Source organism: Lutzomyia longipalpis, chromosome 2 (assembly GCF_024334085.1).
Source record: "Lutzomyia longipalpis isolate SR_M1_2022 chromosome 2, ASM2433408v1".
Lineage (NCBI taxonomy): Eukaryota > Metazoa > Arthropoda > Insecta > Diptera > Psychodidae > Lutzomyia > Lutzomyia longipalpis.
This window is the reverse complement of record NC_074708.1, coordinates 19245192-19262899: the sequence shown is the minus strand read 5'-3', so window position 1 is coordinate 19262899 and position 17708 is coordinate 19245192. Positions and strand designations below refer to the sequence as shown.

Genomic DNA, 17708 nt, shown 5'->3' with positions numbered 1-17708 from the left:
CGTTGGAAGATCAAAAACGGTTTAGTATTCAAGTTAGGTATACATTTTATCAATTAAACTATGTATACACATTGTCTATATGTGATTCATGTTAGAAACATTTTGATTAGTTACGTTGTTACTAGACCTATTAAGGAAACAAAAAATCTAAAAATTATCTCTATCCCATCAATATTAACTTTGTTTTTTGGTTTTCAGTTTTTCCCCCACACATAAACAATGCCCACAGCTTTGAATTTTCATTTAAGCATAATACACTTCTTTTTTTAACTCGTCAATAAACTTTTGTTTTTTCTTTCTTTCCATAAAGAAAATTTGATTAATTTTATCTATTAAAACGTATTATTAATTGATTTATTTAATAAAGAAATAAAAATGGAAAAAAAATTAATTAAAAGTTATAGCTCTCACTACGGCTAGTGAGAACTATGAAAAAAAAATGTGTAAAATTCAATTACATTGGACCGTTTGTGATCTTGACATTCATCATAAGACCTAATTCGGAGATCTCTATACGCGATCTCAAAAATCTATGTATATAGTTTTATTTATTTAATTATTTTTTTTTTAATTTCGTCAGTCAGCGTCTCTTGTCGCGGAACCACAAGAAAAGAAAAACAATAAAACGATGAGATAAAGATGAAGAAAAGTCTGTGAATACACGTCGTACATTCTTCTCGTTTCTTTCATTTACTAAAACCACCCCCACAGACCAGACACTCTTCATTATCATCTTTCCAAACAAACCCCATTTATGTAGGCATTAATATTCCCTTTTCCTAAAATCACCTTCGCTCACAGACAAAAAAGAGGCACTCACAAATTGATATTTTACCATTAAACTTTTGTTACAGTGTAGTGGATCTTTATAGTTATTAATATCTCACTATAGATCAAGTCTCTTGTAATACCTTTTATATTGCTCAGAATCACGCTAATCAGACATAGTTTTTTTTTCAGCATTTCACATGGACTCTTTCACTTCACCACAACAAAATCTTTCTCCATTCTTCAAGATATTTCAACCAATATTTCATTTTTTTGATTTTTTCCTCTCTTATTCAAAAGCTCAATGTCACATACTTTGTAATCAATTACAATAATGTACCAAGATCAATGTAAAGTTTTACAGTACATAGATGAGTAAACAATTTTTATTATTTTACTTTTAAATTTTTTAGTAAATTAGTGGTGATTGGAGTGAAAATTGACAAATAAAACCAAAGAGATTTTCTTGTAAATATGAAGCCTAATGGGGGCCTAACATGGAGACTGTTTTCTTGCCAGATGAAAAACTCCTTATTAGAGTAAACCATCGGAATAATTTTACATTTTCCAATGGGATCAACTGGAAAAATAATGATGGTAGTGTAAATAATGTCATCATTATTTTTTTCTCTTTTAATGCACAAAGCATGAAAAACATGTCAAAAATCATCGACGGAGCATCAACATGAAAACTTTATGCATTAAAAAAGATTAAAAAATGAAATAGTGACGTCATTCTTTACATTTTCGGACAAATCTTTACCAGGGCATGAATTTTCTAAGAGTGAAAAACTCCTGAAGGCCTTAGTGCTTTAAAAGAAACATGAAAACCGGGAATATCTTACGGGAGTTTATCACGGATGCATTATTTTTTTAGAGGATTATGCTAACGTGAAGTTTTCTTCAATTTTTCCCTGTAAAAAACCTTCGGGAGTTTATCATGAGAGTTTTTCACTGTTAGAGAATACAGCCCCAGCTTTCCTTAAGTGACCCCAGTCGAAAATGAAAAGTGTTAAATATTACCTCGAATGAAGGAATTAACCTATATGGGAATGAATAAATACATTTCAAATACCATAAAAAATTAAATTGTTCTCGGAACATCAGTAATAGGTACTCTCTCCATCCAAGTAAATCACAGCATTCGGAAATTTTAGGGACCAAAAGTGAATTTAAAAAAAATAAAGGAATAAAATCAATCATCGTTAGATGTTCAACAGGAACGCAGTCACATGATTCATACAAAACCATCCACATTTGCTCTTGCAAAAAATTTCTTTTATTCTTCCAAAATGTAATTAAATGTGTTTAAACTTCTTGATGCATTTCTGTCTCTGCTCTCATTCACTCAATCTCTCTTCCCGCCATTTCAAGAGAATATATTCAAATTATTCCCCCATTTTTTTTTTTTACTTCATTACCATTTTCTTTTTAATAATTGATGTATGAGTTGCAGTTTTTTAATTAATTTTAGAAGAAAATTCTACTTTTAATGTTTGTTTTCAATTTAAGCCATTATCCGTTTAAGAAAAAAAAAGTTACATTAGAATAAAGTTTTAATGAAAAAAAAACTGATCAGCATGAACATTTCAATTATTGAAAAATTATTTTTTGTCTTATTTTTCCCATTTTATGTTATATAAATCAAATAATTTAGTGCGATCAAAAACTTAACATGAATTTCACAATTTTCTTTATTGACTGTATAAATTTTTTTTTGAACGAAAAAACGCCTTGTTTTCAGCCAATTGCAAGCGAAAAACGTCACAATAAAATTTTTGATTCATCAAACAATTTGAGCCGTCTATTCATAATTCCCCCCCATCCCTCCCACGCACACTTCCCAGAGAAAATGTTCCTACTTTTGTAGAGTTTAAAAAAAAAGAAACGAAAAGTAATAAATGTAAATAAATTGATAGATCAATGTTCTTTTTTTTTAACTTACTACGTAGTATTTTAATGGCTGTTTATAATAACTATTGGAAGAAGTTTAAAAGTGATATATTCCGAAAAATTGTGTAGCTTTTTTTTTGTTGTTGTGATATTTATCGAATTACGGATGATTCAGATTGTGTTACCTGCACTGGTTGGTAATTGTAGCTTATATGAGGATGATGGTATACATGATCAATGATGCTTGGACATAATCTGTAACAATATAGACAATTGGTATGAATCTAAAAAAAAATTAACCCAAAAAAATATTTTTAATCTCAAAGATTTTAAACTTTTATGCTGTTTTTTTTTTTAATTTTTTGTTTTCGCTGCAAAACTAAGAAAAAAAAATTCATTCAATTTACAAAATTATTTTTTTTTCCATAATTAAACTTTCTTTTTGAATTGTTGAAAAATTTAATAAAAATAAAATAAAATAAAGAAACTCACCAACTGTTGACTATCGGCTGTTGCTGCAACATTCGTAGCTTCTTCACTTCCTTTGCGGCCCAATTAACAAGGGCCTTTGTTCTCTGCAATCGGGACTTTTTGCCTTCAGCCAGGAGTTTGTTGATTGCCTCATTGTCGAGTAACGGAAGTAATGGTGGTCCAAATGCAGTGCACAAATCTCCAATAAGTCCAGCACTTACGCCAATGTTGCTGTCAGACAAATCCTTATCCTGGGCAATTGTTACGATGAACTTCACAATGTGTGGCACATATTGTCCCATCAGTTCCACATCCGGTAGTGGCTTATCTCCCGTACCCTTTAGACCCTGAATGATGCCAGTATATGCCTCAAGTACGCTCTCACGTAATTCATTGAGATATTCCACCATGTCCATATCATTTTTATCCACTTGTACCAATGATGCGTGCATGAGCATTTGAAGCACAACTTCGAGATATTTCTTAAATTCAGGCCCAATACTTATGGCAATGTCACCGAATACTGAGAGAATTTGGGGCTTCACACTCTGATGCAGGGATACATTGCTCAAATTCTCCATGAGGAGCATCATAATTTCGTCACAGTATGGCAAAACTTTAAGCTTCAAACCACGGCAGATGTCACCCGTGAGACCCACAGCGGCGCAACAAACTTGGTATTCCTGATGATTCTTCAATCCCATGTACAAGTACGGCTTGAATGCATCCATGTATGCAAGGAATTTCTCACCTAGTAGATCAACCAGCGTTGATACAGCCATAAGGGCATCCTCCTGCACATTCCCAACTTTACCGCAGTTTGATGCAAACATACTCAGGAGGGAATTCATGACGATATCGGAAATTTTTGGTGCATCATCTGGTTCAACTTTACGTAGAAGAGCTTGGAGTGTTGCACAGAGCAACGACTGAAGGTCACTAATTTGGTGAGCTTCACTGGAAATAGCCATGTGATTCTCCATTGCCAGGACACGATTGAGCCTATCAAGTATCACCATTGTTGTCTTCTGTACGACAATATAGCAATCAGATGGTGAATTTTTGATCATTTCCATCAGTGCCTCGTATGCTGCCGATCGAAGGTTGGCTTGTGCACCATCGGGTCGATCTGTTGTTGCCAACAAACACTCAACGATATACTCAAAATATTCCGACAAACAATACGTCTTTGGGGTACTTTCGAATGTTGACGATGCCTCATAAGCTGCTTCAGAGAGACCCGTGAATGCCCAACATACATTGGCTGCCACCCGTGGTTCCTCTTTCAATCCCCTCAATAGACACTCCAGCAATTTGGAAAGATGCGGTGATGAAATGACAGCTTCAGGTATCACCTCGCATATCCGTCCAAAGGTCCACGCAACTGTATCGCGTACAACAACGCTTGAGTCATACATTGATTCAATTAGCGTCACCATCGCCTGCTCCACAAGTGGCTTTACTGTGTTTGCATCGATACCACCAAGGATAGAGCCGAATGCCATTAGAGCAGCATCTCTGTACCGCCAATTCTCAGCTTTGATATTCTCCTTTATGAATGGCATCACGTAATTCACGATTTCATTCTCACAGCATGTTGCCAACAGCATCAAGCAGACACCTGCTGCTTTTGAAGTATTCCAATCGTCCTCATCGTCAAATTCTTCCTGCTTTGTCAGCTTCTCCATGAGTACCGGTGCTAAGAATTGCAGAGCACCTCGAGCATAGTGTTTCGATACGCGCGATGGTGGACAACCCGATTCACTCGCTTCCTGATTCTCAATGGCCAAATCAATTTCTTCGTCACTCACATTAGACCAAAACTCAATTCCCTGCAGTGAAATCTGGTCATTATCTGACTTCATTGCCTCGAGGGTGATTGGGAAAAGTGCTTGGACCATGTAGGGTTCCATGTAGTGGTAATAGAGGGAAAGAATCTTTACGAGACATTGCAAGGCTGCCACGCATATTTGGGTATCCTGACTCTGAGTTGCTTCACAGACTACCTCCATTATGTAATTGCGTTCGGCAGTTTGATCGAAATTAGCTCGTGTGAATTCCAGTGAATTGTACAGGGCATTTGTTGCGGCAAGACGGACATGATTGCTCGGTTCGGCCTTTCGCATGCCGTGAATGATGGCCGTTAGGATGTGATTGGACTGCATCTCAAGTACTTCTGCACTGATCTCTTGGCAGATGTATCCGATTGTTTCAAGTGATGCTTCTCTTATCATCTCCGTGGAATGCTCATCCACAACATTATTCACCAGGGTCATTATCAGGTAATCCCACTGATTCATTGGTAGTTCAGCCATCGCTACATAGGCCACGCATTGAGCAGCTGACGATGGTCTTGTGTTTTCCGTGCCAAGTGCCGTGAGAATCTATAGGGAGTTTTTTTTTTAATTATCACAATTACTCGCCTATTCCTTATTTTCATTATTTTTCATTTTCAAAATTCTGTTTAGTCTCGTAATATGAGCGAAGAATACCTATTCCGGATGTGTCTTATAGGAAAAAAATGATACTTACATTTTTCTTTATATATTCCCGAATTTCCTGGGATAGCTGAAGCCATCGTTGTTGATATTCCTGTCGAGTCTTTGCAACTTTGCTGGTTAGGTGATTTTTGAGCTGCAATCCAGCCGCCATACGAGCCACGGCACTATTTTCCGTGTGAACGAGGACATCCGAAAGGGCCTTGAGAAATTCCGGAAGATTCGAATTAGCTGCTTGCTCGAGGAAATTCTTTGCCGCCAGCAATTCATTTTTGTCTGCAAGAGAAAGGATTTTCCTTTAGTTTCGATGAAATTAACTTTTAGGGAAAGTCATCCATTGCGTTTGTGTCATGCCAAGGCTATTTCTTTTTTTTTCTCTACAACACACAATGGCATTTTTTGGGGGTTATGTCGCGTCTTCCATTGCAATTGGAATTTTTCCTACCATACCCCCATTGAATTTCCCTTCCGGGACTAGCTTCTTTGCAAAGAAGGTCACTTCCGGAAGTAGTAATAAAGTGAAATGAACATCTTGGCGTGGCGTCTTTGTCGTAGCGAAGGCATTTTGTGAAAATATTCCATTTTCACCCCAATTGAAAGCCATAAAAAAATGACAGCCACCATTTTTCTTACCTGGCGACACAGTTTTCTCGAGTATTTGGATGAGTTGCATCATCATTTTCGCGTTCCTTCAGTGGATGCACTTACAGAACAGGTAGAACACTCGTTTAAGCAACTTATTGAGTACACAAAATAATTGTTTGATGTAATTTAACTACAATTTTCTGGCCGGCTGCGCTATTCTTTACACGTGCGAGAACGAGAAGAAAAAACTGCTATTGCTTATTCATTCACACACACTATCAATAACGGGCAATTTTTCGGAATTTTCCATTTAAAAATTTCGAACTTTTATTCTTTTTAATTAATTAATGATGTAAAACTATCTAGAAATTCTGCAATATTGATCACGATTCAACATCAAAGTGAGATGTTTATTTTTTTTTCTACAAGAGAAAACCAAAAAGTAATTGAAGAGTTTGAAGAAATTCAACAATTGAAAGAATACAGAAAATATCTCCGAATCAGCGAATAACGAAAATTCGATATTTCGACATGTCGTTTTTAAATTTATATTTTTAACGTCTATAACCGTTTCTATTACGATTTATTTTTTAAAATTTTTTTTATAAAAATATCAAAAATATAGGAAATATTTCAATTAAAATTAAACCTCTAACCCGAATGGCATTATTTGTATATTTAACTTTAAATGTATAGAAGAAATTACATTTCACCTAGTACAATAAAGAGACTAGTGAAAAAAATGGTTAACCCTCCGTACTCCATGAGTGGTATATGACTGACCCTATTTTTTTCTCAATAATTTTGATAATTTTAATGATCTAAAAATCCCACGATAGAACCTGTTTTATAGAGATCTTATTGAACTGAAATTCAGTATTTTTAGCAAGGAAACAAATCAATGAAAAAATGCAAATTATTGTTAATTTTGTATCAGAGATATATTTATTTCGCTACATGATTACGATTATTAATTTCTAATACTTTCAAATAAACAAATATTTTTTGTATGATTTTTGTATCTTTAGTGTGCGCCAGGAAACAATAAGAATTTTTGCATTCATACACAAAAATTTTAATAATTTTCTCAATGCAAAATATATATTTCTTTAAGAGAATTCCAATATTCTCTTCTTATGATTAAAACAAATCAAACCTTCAAACAGAATATTATAATCTGTGTTGACCAAAAATATTAAAATTATACATTATACATTTAAATTATCTTAATTATATGCATTTTTTTTACTCATTTAGTTGGCTCACGATATTCTCAATTTATACACAAACGGGTGAAAGGAAGTGTGTCCAGAGGCGACAAAAATAGGTGAATAATTTACAATAATCACAAATAAGTAGTTTTTTTTTTCATTATCTTTGTTTTGCATTTTATAGAGACATCTCTGAATGATTGCAATTTGCGTACTAAACTTAATCTACTTTGACGACACTGTAAATCTTTCGGATAAACCAGAAGCACGCAAAAAATCCTATTGAGCCAGTGAGAAGGAAAAAGAGAAATACCATGATGGAGGTGTAGCCAAAGTAGAGGAAAGTCGAAGCGGCATCCTCAATGGAGAGTTTTGTTGCAAAATAATGGCAGCAGTAGATGACTGCACAGAGGTGGAAGTAGCAGAGAAGAATTGTTGTTTCGGAGCACGTGATCACGAGGATGATGAAGACAAGAAAGAGGAAACCGAACATGTAGTACATTTGACTGGACCATATGGAGTTGAGGATGAAGAAGAGCTGAATGAAAATGCATCCAAATGGTAGGACACCACCCATAATAATTCCCGGAATTGGTTGCGTATAGATGGACTGATCGGGAATTTGACGTGGGATCTGATTGGTTCTCACGGGGTGCTCAAGTGAACGCTTCCGGAAGCCAAAGTATGCTCCAACAAAAGTCAATGGCACGGAGACACCAAACCAGAGGGCCAGGAGTGCAATTAGGGTACTAAATGGTACAGCCCCTGAACTCCCCTTACCCCACAATACTAAATTCATTATGAAGAACAAACTAAACACCAAGCCGGGGCTCAGCATGGACGTGAGCATAACATTGCTTTTCCACTTGATTCCACCGAAACTCTTGTAAATTCGCGATGACACGTATCCCGCGGGTGTTCCTAAGAGTACAAAGAGCACCATAGCACAGGTCATGAGAGCCCCTCGATTTGCTGGCGAAAGGAATCCCAAGCAGGCAAATGCCAGAGTAACGAGTGTCATGAAGAATACCTGGACACCTGATCCAAGTAAAACGGAGAGAAGCATCCCTTTTCGCGGTGGCCGAAAGACATCTCCATGCACGAGCTTCCATCCAAATTCCTCTTGGGCATCTTCACCACATTCCATTTGGTTGTACCGTGCAATGTCTTTGTGGAGTGTTCGTAGCATTATCATGGCCACCATACCCGAGAGGAAAAGGACAATCACGAGGGAATTGAGAATACTGAACCACTGGATATTTGTGTGTGGCATAGATTCTAGAATGTAGTCCCATCGCGAAGACCACTTGATGGTGTCATTGGGCATGAATTTCACTGAATACGTGTACGTGATGTTTATCTTCTGACCTGCAGCAAGAGCATTCGCCTCAATCTCCAGGGGTTCCTTGCTACTGCAATCTGGAGCACTGGGATTGCGATGGTTAATTGAGGATGGAACAACCTTAACTGAAATTATTCTACCGCCATTTTCTCTGAAGCCCACACCCCATTCCTCCGTAGCACCACTATGGTAGGTTATCGTGAGATCTACATGATTGAATGGGTAGTAGTGTCCAGGATTGTTGTAACGCAAATTCATGGGACATCCTTCATCACCATCTGAACGTCTTCGGACAAGACATCCCATGGGGAATCCGGTGCTGCAGTATTGACGCTCATTGTCAAGTGGATAGCACCACGTTACGGGCATATTGTCAACAATCCAGTGATGCTGGTAGTTAAGGCTCATTCCCTTCTTGAGAATCATCAACTTCCGGTCACTTTCTGGATCACCACCTGTGTAGGTTTTCGTGCAAACCTGCAAAACAAAGAAGATGCCTTATTATAGACGCACCAATCTTTCCTGTTATCATATTACTATAGCAATTATATTATGAACTTTGTTATCATTCACTGAGATTTTTCTTTTTTCTATGAATCATACACCTTGTACCCGTATAGTCTTATAAAATGTATTATTTTTTCAAGGAATCCAATGAACAAAAAAGTCAATGAAGGTGTTTTCATGTAAAATTCTGTTTGCATTGTTCAGAACGTTGGGGGGAGAAGGAATTTAGGAACAATGTGGAAAGAAGGTTAAACTTACCGCAGCACACTGGACATCCTTCAAGAAATCAATTTTGTAGGGACTAGGGCGTATCCTTTCACCAAAGACCACTTGCCCCAGATTTTCCACTGGTGAATCTGTTTCGTCTGCACTGCAGAAGTCAAAGTGATGGTACTCATACGGAATTACGGACTCCTCGGTGTTGAGTCGGTTAACTTGAAGCTTCACTTCCGACTGCAAAAGAGACAGAGATTTTCTTAGAAAATAGTGCGATAACTCCCACACCCACGGCACTTTCGAGAGTTGCCTTGCGGAATCATGGCTAGCCAAGATATCAGGCACTATAAATACATATAGAATAGACCCCATGACTATCGCAAAGCAGAAAATGGGGCTCACAACGCAACAACATTCATCCATATTGCACGTTTTCCGGGAAGGTTTGATGTCTTACCACGCACGATCCCGTCATGTCGGCACGTCTGCAGTAGTTCACGGGGGCCAAGCCTGGCAGGTAGAAGCCATTCGTCGTACATATTGCATTGAGAAGTACCATAAATCCTATGAAATATAGTCGCCGACATTGACTTTGATTCGGAGCATTCATTCTGTTTTTTTTTTTTTTTTGCTTCACTGAACTAATGCGGTTGCCCGTTCTTTTCGCACCCCCTCTAAATTGTTCACTTCAAATGCAACTTGTACACTTTTTATCACCTTGTAATCCCTTGCACCTATTTATTGTTTTATAATGACTAACTACATTGACACGTTTGATAATTTTCCACGTATTAGAAAAATTTTACTCCTTGACTTTTTTTTCATAAGTCATTTTTAAGTGAATCCCAATGACGCATGTGTCACCACCAATGGAAAAGTCTCTACGGAATTTTCAAAGATTGTCTGCGGAAGTGTCCGCGGAATGTACAACTACGCGGAAAGTTTTTAAATTCCGTTAACCCTTTCTTGTCCTGACTTAAATGTGAACAAAAAAAATTATTTAATCGAAAAAAACTCATTTTTGTGGCTTCAAAATCGCAGTGGATGCTCAGGGGAGCCCAGCTTCTGTAAAATTTGAGGGAGCGGACGGCTCGCTCGGCTGTGACGGCGAGCTGAGCCCGTCTTCCTCGGCTGACTTCCTTCCTTCGGGCTCACTTCGGGGTACTTCGGCTTCGTGCCCTTCGTCCACTCGGGGACGGTACTTCGGGTCCCACTTCGGCTCCTGCTGATGGCTGGGTGGGCTCGGTTGGCTGGCTCTCGCTCGGCTTTCGCTAACGAATAGAGTTTTCGCTCGGCTTCCGCTTGGCTCTCGTTCGTGTATAACGTCTGGTCTAAAGGGTCTAAATAATAAAATTTGAACCTTAACGAAAAATTTTTTATTTCGAGAAAATTCGTAATTTCCTTGTTTTTCCGTCAATTTCTCACAAAACACGTTTTTTGGGGCTCCTTTGACACTTACGATTGGATTACAAATTTGAAAATTTTGACGGTTGGTGATTTTACACGACTCGGTTTTTCCGGAAATGGATTTTCGTAACTTTTGGAATTTTTGATGCCAAAATTCAAGTGTTTTCCTAGTCACAATTTCCCCGGAAAAATCGGTAAACGCGAGAAAATTACAAAAAACTGAATGTGTGAGGGAGGCAGATAGCAGTAAAATGCATCCATCTCATTTTCTCCTCAACAAAATGTACCAAAAAGGGCGCTAAGTTCAAAAAGTAGTCAAAAAAGCATGAAATTAATATGGGGGGGCTACGAAGGGGGCTCTGGGGGGAAAATGAATATCGTTGGTGACAATCGCCTGGTGCCAGTAACCTCTGTACCAAATTTCATCGCGAGCGGACCAACGGTATAGGAATGCATAGCTAAACAGGAACGAAATCCTTTTAGATTATTTCAATGAATTTATTTAATTATTATATGCGACCGTTTAAGGATAAAAATGTTCAAAGGGGCTTTAAAAACAAAAAGGCTAAAAGATCTGAAAACTTCCCTGCACAGTAAACGCGATATTTAATTTTATCATTTACAATTTTACAAACATCAATTATTCTTTTTAGAGACAATGTAATATTTCAATTATTATGCAACTATTAAATCAATAGTGGATAAATAAATTTATATTATGCAAATATACAATTTTTTTCTTCACATCTCTGGAATATAATGTCGAATGAAATATAAATAAAGAAAATAATAAAAGAAAGCTCTCTACAAACACTATGTGTGTGAATTTTAAAAACTGGTTCAATGTATGTTTAACAATATTGAAAAATTTTTTACTTTTCTTTTTGATTTGATCTCTTTGCTAAAAACATCAAAAATTTATTTGCCTCGGCATAATATTAATAATTCACCTACGCAAAGTTATGTATGAAATTAGTGTGTATTCTACATTCTTAAAATGTCTTTACTAAATTTTTCTTTTTTTAGTGATTCTTGGAATATAATGATTAAAGATTAATTTATTCAAATTGTTTTCTGCTCAAGGAGTGGTGACATTGAAGACAGGTCCAATTCTCAGGAAAACACGCCTAAGGACACTTCTGAGTTCAGGTTTCAAGTCAAAGCACATTATCTCACAAAGTAGAGGATAGTAATGCGTTATATGAGCAGCAAACTGAAAAAAATATAAAAAGTATTTGATAATAAAAAAAACTTGTTAAGGCAACATATTTGACGTTAAAAATACTCACTCTGCTGTCGGGCATCTTGAGAAGTCGCGTGAGAACGAGAAGAAGAATAGTTGTCCACGTCTCTCTGTGTGTTTCACTTTGAAGATTGAGAAAATAGTCCAGCGCCTCCTGGCTGACTGCAATTAATCTCCTTTCAATATCCGTCCAATCCTTGCGTCTACTTTCGTCGTTATACAACTTGAAGAATATACGTAAGATGCAAGCCAGTGACTGAGTCTCCTGCTTCAGGAGATTAGGCCGAACGGATCCTTTGAAGCCTGCCTTCCAAAGGATATTCTTCTGTTCGGTATTTACATTGAATTGCTTGGCAAATCTGTGGCTCTGTAGAAGGCAATCAGTTAATTTGAGCAAATGCGGTGTTGTGAGGTAACTATACATTCCTTGCTCTTCACGCTGACACTCGGTGTGACTAGATATACCTCCTGTGAGATCTGCCGTAGCAAGAGCCAATGTTTCGGCATCTTCTTTCCGCGAAGTGGCAGGAAAGAAGATTATATTGTCTATGGTCTGAATTAGCTCAAGCTGAACTACACATTTTATATGAAGACTAGCGAAAAGACTATTGTATCCATGATCCACCTTCCCAATCTCATCCGGTAAGCCAGTATACATGACAGAATGATGGGAGTTTGCCCTCTTCAGGATACCATGTCGTACCTCACCATTTTCCAGGGCATTTGCACTACCATGCCTATTATGATTCGTTTGGTTGGCATTCCCAGCAGATGGTGGAACAAAGTTCGGATCTGGTTTCCATGTTAGCAACTCTGATGGGAGGGTATTTTTGAAAATATCCAGCATACACTGACATGTGCTATCCCATGTGTCCTCAGTGAATTTTAGGCCATTCGATATTACGAGATTTTCCAAGCAATTTGTTCCTGATCGTGCCAATTGCTCATTATTTTGCTGAACACACCAATGTAACTGCGTATACAGATCATGCAGCAGCAATGGTCCCAAGATATCAAAGTACTGCGTGAAGACATCAACAATTGCATAAAGAGCATGATTACACGTGGTGGTCATCCATTCGGCCTTCTCTGTATGTTGCTCCGGTAATTTCATATTGTCAAATATGCGAAAGAGAATATTGAATAGATCTCGCCACCAGTTGGCCTTAAAGGCATCACCGTGATTCTTGACAATCTCAAAGAGAACCGTCAATCCCCTCGTCCGCACGTCCAATTTGCACCGATTAACAACGCACGACAGGGAGAAGAGCATTGGAAACCATCCCCGTACCCACACTCTATCCTCTTCCGAAACAGCCACATCATTCTCCATGCCAGCGTGTTCGGCAAATAAATGGGGTGCACTGTGGACGCATAGGGCACATGTACGAACCAATCGTATTGCTTCCATGCTCGTATCGGGGAAACGAGCATTGCACGCAAATTCCGACAGGCATTTCACAGCATCTTGGAATGAATCGATCATTATGTGAAATTGTCGTTGATACAAATCAGTAATGATCTTTCCTGTTGTTTGGAATGCCAATTCAACGATCCCCTCGTCATGATCTCCCGCTGCCAGGTGAAATACGGAAAATATATTTTTCCATCCGGATTTAATGTTGTGTGCTTGGGAATTGACCATCTGTGCTAGGCACCGAACTACCATATCTCTGATTGCCGGTGAATGATTCTTCTTCATAATATGCTCAAAGGGTCTCAGGAAATCCTTCTGGAAGCGGAAATTGGTAAATTCACCTTTCTCTATGAATTTCATGGATAGCTGTCGCAGTGAGTCGAGCGCAAAGAAGGCAATCTCTTCATTAGTATTGCACCCAACAGCATTAAAGTGATCACCGAGAACTTGCCATATACGTGACCATTGGAGCCTAATTCTGCCCATATTGTAGTATGAGATTTCCACAATTTTCTGCAGTGAAAACATTCTCGGTTGCTGCCCATGCAATTCATCCATGGACACTTGACACAGTGCCCGTACAAAGTCCACAATTGCATCACCATCCAGCCGAATTGATCCAGTAAAAATACGATCAACTGCCACGACAACACTCTGTGAACTCGTCTCACCAATGTGCTCCTTCACGCTGGGATCCAAAGCATCTCTGTGTGTTGTTGGACCCGAAAGGTATTGCGGCCTCACTCCGGTCCCAATGAGCTGCGCCAATTCCAATTGCGAAATACACTTGACAATGTCCAACCAACTGCTGCCTAAGTAATTTCCATCTGTGTGCGCCACCATAATGAGTGTTTTGATTGTATCAATGTTCTTTGCTTTCATTTCGGTGATGGGAGAATTTGCGGTAAGTAGGGTGAAACGTGCTAATGCCTGAACGTAGGCATCCCTCTCGAGGGTCATGTGAAAAATACATGCAATGCGGATGGCACAGCGAATACCATCGAGGCAGAGACTAGCAATTTCCGTATCATCACAATCCTGCAAACCCACGGAGAAGGCAGCAAGGAATGGGGTCCAGGCCATCTTAAACATTGGCCTCACATGCTCTAGATGTTTAGCTGAGGTGAATGGTGATTTGAAATGAGACACAGATTCCATAAGATTCTTCGCTGTTGTCGAAATTGTTTCCATTTCCATGTTCCACAGGAGCTTGCGTTTCTTTTCATTTATAATGATCTGTCGATTGCCACCGGGCTTCGAGACATTCGTATTCTTCATCTTAATCTCATGACCGGCAATCTCATCGTAGATCTGCGACAAATATTCCTCCGGAAGGTCCTTTGAATCACTAATACCGCGATTTAGTTTTATATATTGCTCCTTTGTCATCTTATTCTTCACTTGCGGCGAATGCAGGTCCGTCGTGAGCATAATCACGCTAAATGCAAGCACGTATACAGTATCGGCGCTGGCAAAAAGTGTATTGTTCGGATTACAGTCACAGTAGCGACTTGCAAATTTCTCCATTAACCTATCAATCTTCTGTGCCTCTCCCGGCAGACGAAATCCCTCGAGAAAGTGCCTCAGTGCAGCTACAATGTCCAATTCATCGAAATCCATTGCATCGATGTAGGCACACATCACTTTCTTGCAGTGATCATCATTCTCACCCAAATAATCACCAATCACTGTCTTATCGAGACGATCATCCTCATGCAGCCACTTTGCAATTGCCTCAATGGAATCCCCAACTAGGCCACGTTCTTGCAAGAAAGCCACACCCTTCTTCGGTTTCCGATTAAACATATCAATACCCATTTCCATAATTTCCTTTCTCTGTTTCCGCTCCTCCAGTTCTTCCGGCAAGTCCAACACCTCACGATTTCCACCACCATTTGTATTTGTGCTCCCCGTAGAATTGAGGCTTAAATTTGATCCCCCGTGTGACTTGAGTGATCCCGTAGGTTCCTCCGTAGCGGTCAAGGTAGGCTTTGCTGGCTCCCCCAGAGTTGTTTGCAAATTCGGATTCACATACAAATCCTTACTCCATTCAACCATGCATTTGAGAATGGAAACAAGGCACTCCAGACCACGGATACGCATACTTTTCTCCTGATTTGGCGTTGCGCCCAATTCAAGAGCCTGCCTACCTTGGGCTATCTTTGACAAATCATTCACAAGCCTCTCAAAGAGATTCGCCGCCGAAAAGTCACAATCGTAGTTCACATAAATGTCTACGACACTCTGAGCATCGGCACAGATGCGTGTTAGCGCCTGAATTACCATCCACTTGTGATCAAAGGAAGAACTTGTGGTCTCCAGGATGTTGAGGAAGATCTCCTTGAAGAAAACTTCAATTTGTTTTTTGAGATGAATCTTAAAATTGGACAAGAGTGCCACGAAAATTGACAGAGACAGCTCAAACACTTCCGGTACGGAGCTCACGCCATTCTTCGAGAGTGCCACACATAAATACTGCTTAATGGCCATAATGAACATTTCATTTGATCGAAATACTGGCCCTGCATTCTGTAGAATCGACAATAGGAGGTGCAATGAGAGAACTTTTGATCGCAATTCGTGCGATTTGGGATCGGGTGTACCATCCGGAAGGGGTTTCATTGACAGCTTACACAGTGCCCGGAACACAAGGAATGCATCTTTCTGGAGAATATGGGTAAATTTTGCTGTCACAATTGCATCGTTCTCACTGTGCGTCTCGACACTCTCCTGGGACGGTATTCTAACAATTGTACCACCTTCGGTACTCTCATTTGATCCATTTAGTGTTGTCTCAGCCATGGATACTGCATTAGCAATTATTTCATCCAAGACACTTCTTGCGATGTCCTCCACGGATAGTTCTTCGTCAATTGCTTTCATATCACTAGCACTCCCAGTTTCCTGAGTACCAGGATTTGTCACGAATTCTGTAGTCTGTAAAAAAGAGAGAGAGAGACAAATAAATTGTTGAATTTATGCATTAAGTACTAATTTATTTGTGATGACGTTGTACGTCACAACCTTCATAAATTAATCTTACAAAAAAATAGGCTCAAATTGAAAGTTTCTCTGTAAAACTCACCGATGGTTGGTCAGCTTGATGCTCCATTCGCGTGAAGATCACATTTAGCATTTGCGTGAGTGTAGCACGAGCAGTTGTTTGATTAATGAGATTTTTGCTGGACAAATAGATATCGTAGCACGTCCTCACAGCCTGCAGAACTGTTCCCTCGTGAACTTCAACATATTGTGAGGTGACGACAGTGAGAAGGGCTTTGATGATTTGCAATTGAACCCCTTCATCCGTCTGGGGACCCATGAAACAGTTGCAGATCGTCGTTACAATACGATCAATGAGGAATTTTCCGGGATTTGAGGAATCCGGAATGTTTCCAGTCAGATGCCCATATGCAATTAGCTTCTGCAGGCAATCCAGGGCAGTGACCACAATTCTCGGGGTCTTACTCTGGCACGCCAGTTCAAAGGGTAGAAAGTACTTTTCTGCATTTATCGTGTTTGCTGAGTCATTTTTGGGGAGCGGAAGGGCAGCCGATGGGGCTGTCTCCAAATTTTCCACTTGGCCGGATTCCTTTAGCTCTTGCTTGATTTCCTCTGCAATGAAACACACGCAATTAATCACGGGAATTTCTCCACATCGTCATTCAAGAGAAGAAGTGATTGTGATTGCTGCCAACTTACCCAATGCCACATCGCAGGCCCTCTTGAGCTGCGACTGCGAATGGTGTGACCTCTTGATATCTTTATCGGCAAGAATCTTCTCCAGAGCCCTGACGATAAACATTTCTTTTGTTTTGTTGGTGTTGCTTTGCATCTTAAGTTCTCTTTTTCATTCGAGCCACTGCGCCCAAAGACGGCCAATCACTTCAAAAAAGGTGATGATCACAGAAAATTATCAGCCATATTGTATTCACACAAATTTTCTCACTCAATTTTCAACACAAACCGAGCGTTTCCACAGCACTTATCATGTCAGAATGTGCTCACACAGTGGCATATTATCACTCGCAATTGCTTTTACGCGATATTTCACTTCCAATATTGTGATAATTGTGAGAGAATAAAAGAAATATTTTTAATTTCGTACTTTCACCACACACGAAAATTGATAACCAAATTCTTCTTTTTC

General features: G+C 39.0%; 4 protein-coding genes across 6 annotated transcripts in view; all 4 read right to left on the bottom strand.

The window, feature by feature from the left end:
* The window catches only part of LOC129789442 (uncharacterized), an 885568-nt gene that overhangs the window by 380506 nt on the left and 487354 nt on the right, over positions 1-17708 (bottom strand). The window lies entirely within an intron of this gene.
* On the bottom strand, positions 2445-6522 carry LOC129789316 (importin subunit beta). Of its 2 annotated transcripts, XM_055826078.1 has the most exons (4): positions 6264-6520; positions 5665-5906; positions 3154-5516; positions 2445-2916 (listed from the first exon to the last, which is right to left on the bottom strand). In XM_055826078.1, coding segments are annotated over exons 1-4 (2652 nt in total). In that variant the 5' UTR covers positions 6310-6520; the 3' UTR covers positions 2445-2915. The 2 variants fall into 2 exon arrangements, with proteins under 2 accessions (XP_055682053.1, XP_055682052.1); XM_055826077.1 differs by having other exon boundaries at positions 2886-5516; positions 6264-6522.
* LOC129789343 (transmembrane 9 superfamily member 2) lies at positions 7135-10536 on the bottom strand. The gene is made up of 3 exons (XM_055826119.1): positions 9949-10536; positions 9534-9728; positions 7135-9245 (listed from the first exon to the last, which is right to left on the bottom strand). The coding sequence occupies exons 1-3, from the start codon at positions 10099-10101 to the stop codon at positions 7647-7649; spliced, it is 1947 nt and encodes a 648-aa protein (XP_055682094.1). The 5' UTR covers positions 10102-10536; the 3' UTR covers positions 7135-7646.
* Positions 11481-17688, bottom strand: LOC129789288 (brefeldin A-inhibited guanine nucleotide-exchange protein 1). Of its 2 annotated transcripts, none has more exons than XM_055825971.1 (5): positions 17508-17688; positions 17261-17443; positions 16644-17173; positions 12188-16495; positions 11481-12111 (listed from the first exon to the last, which is right to left on the bottom strand). In XM_055825971.1, exons 2-5 carry the CDS (start codon positions 17391-17393, stop codon positions 11977-11979), a joined length of 5106 nt encoding a protein of 1701 aa, XP_055681946.1. In that variant the 5' UTR covers positions 17394-17443; positions 17508-17688; the 3' UTR covers positions 11481-11976. The 2 variants fall into 2 exon arrangements, with proteins under 2 accessions (XP_055681946.1, XP_055681945.1); XM_055825970.1 differs by having other exon boundaries at positions 17526-17688.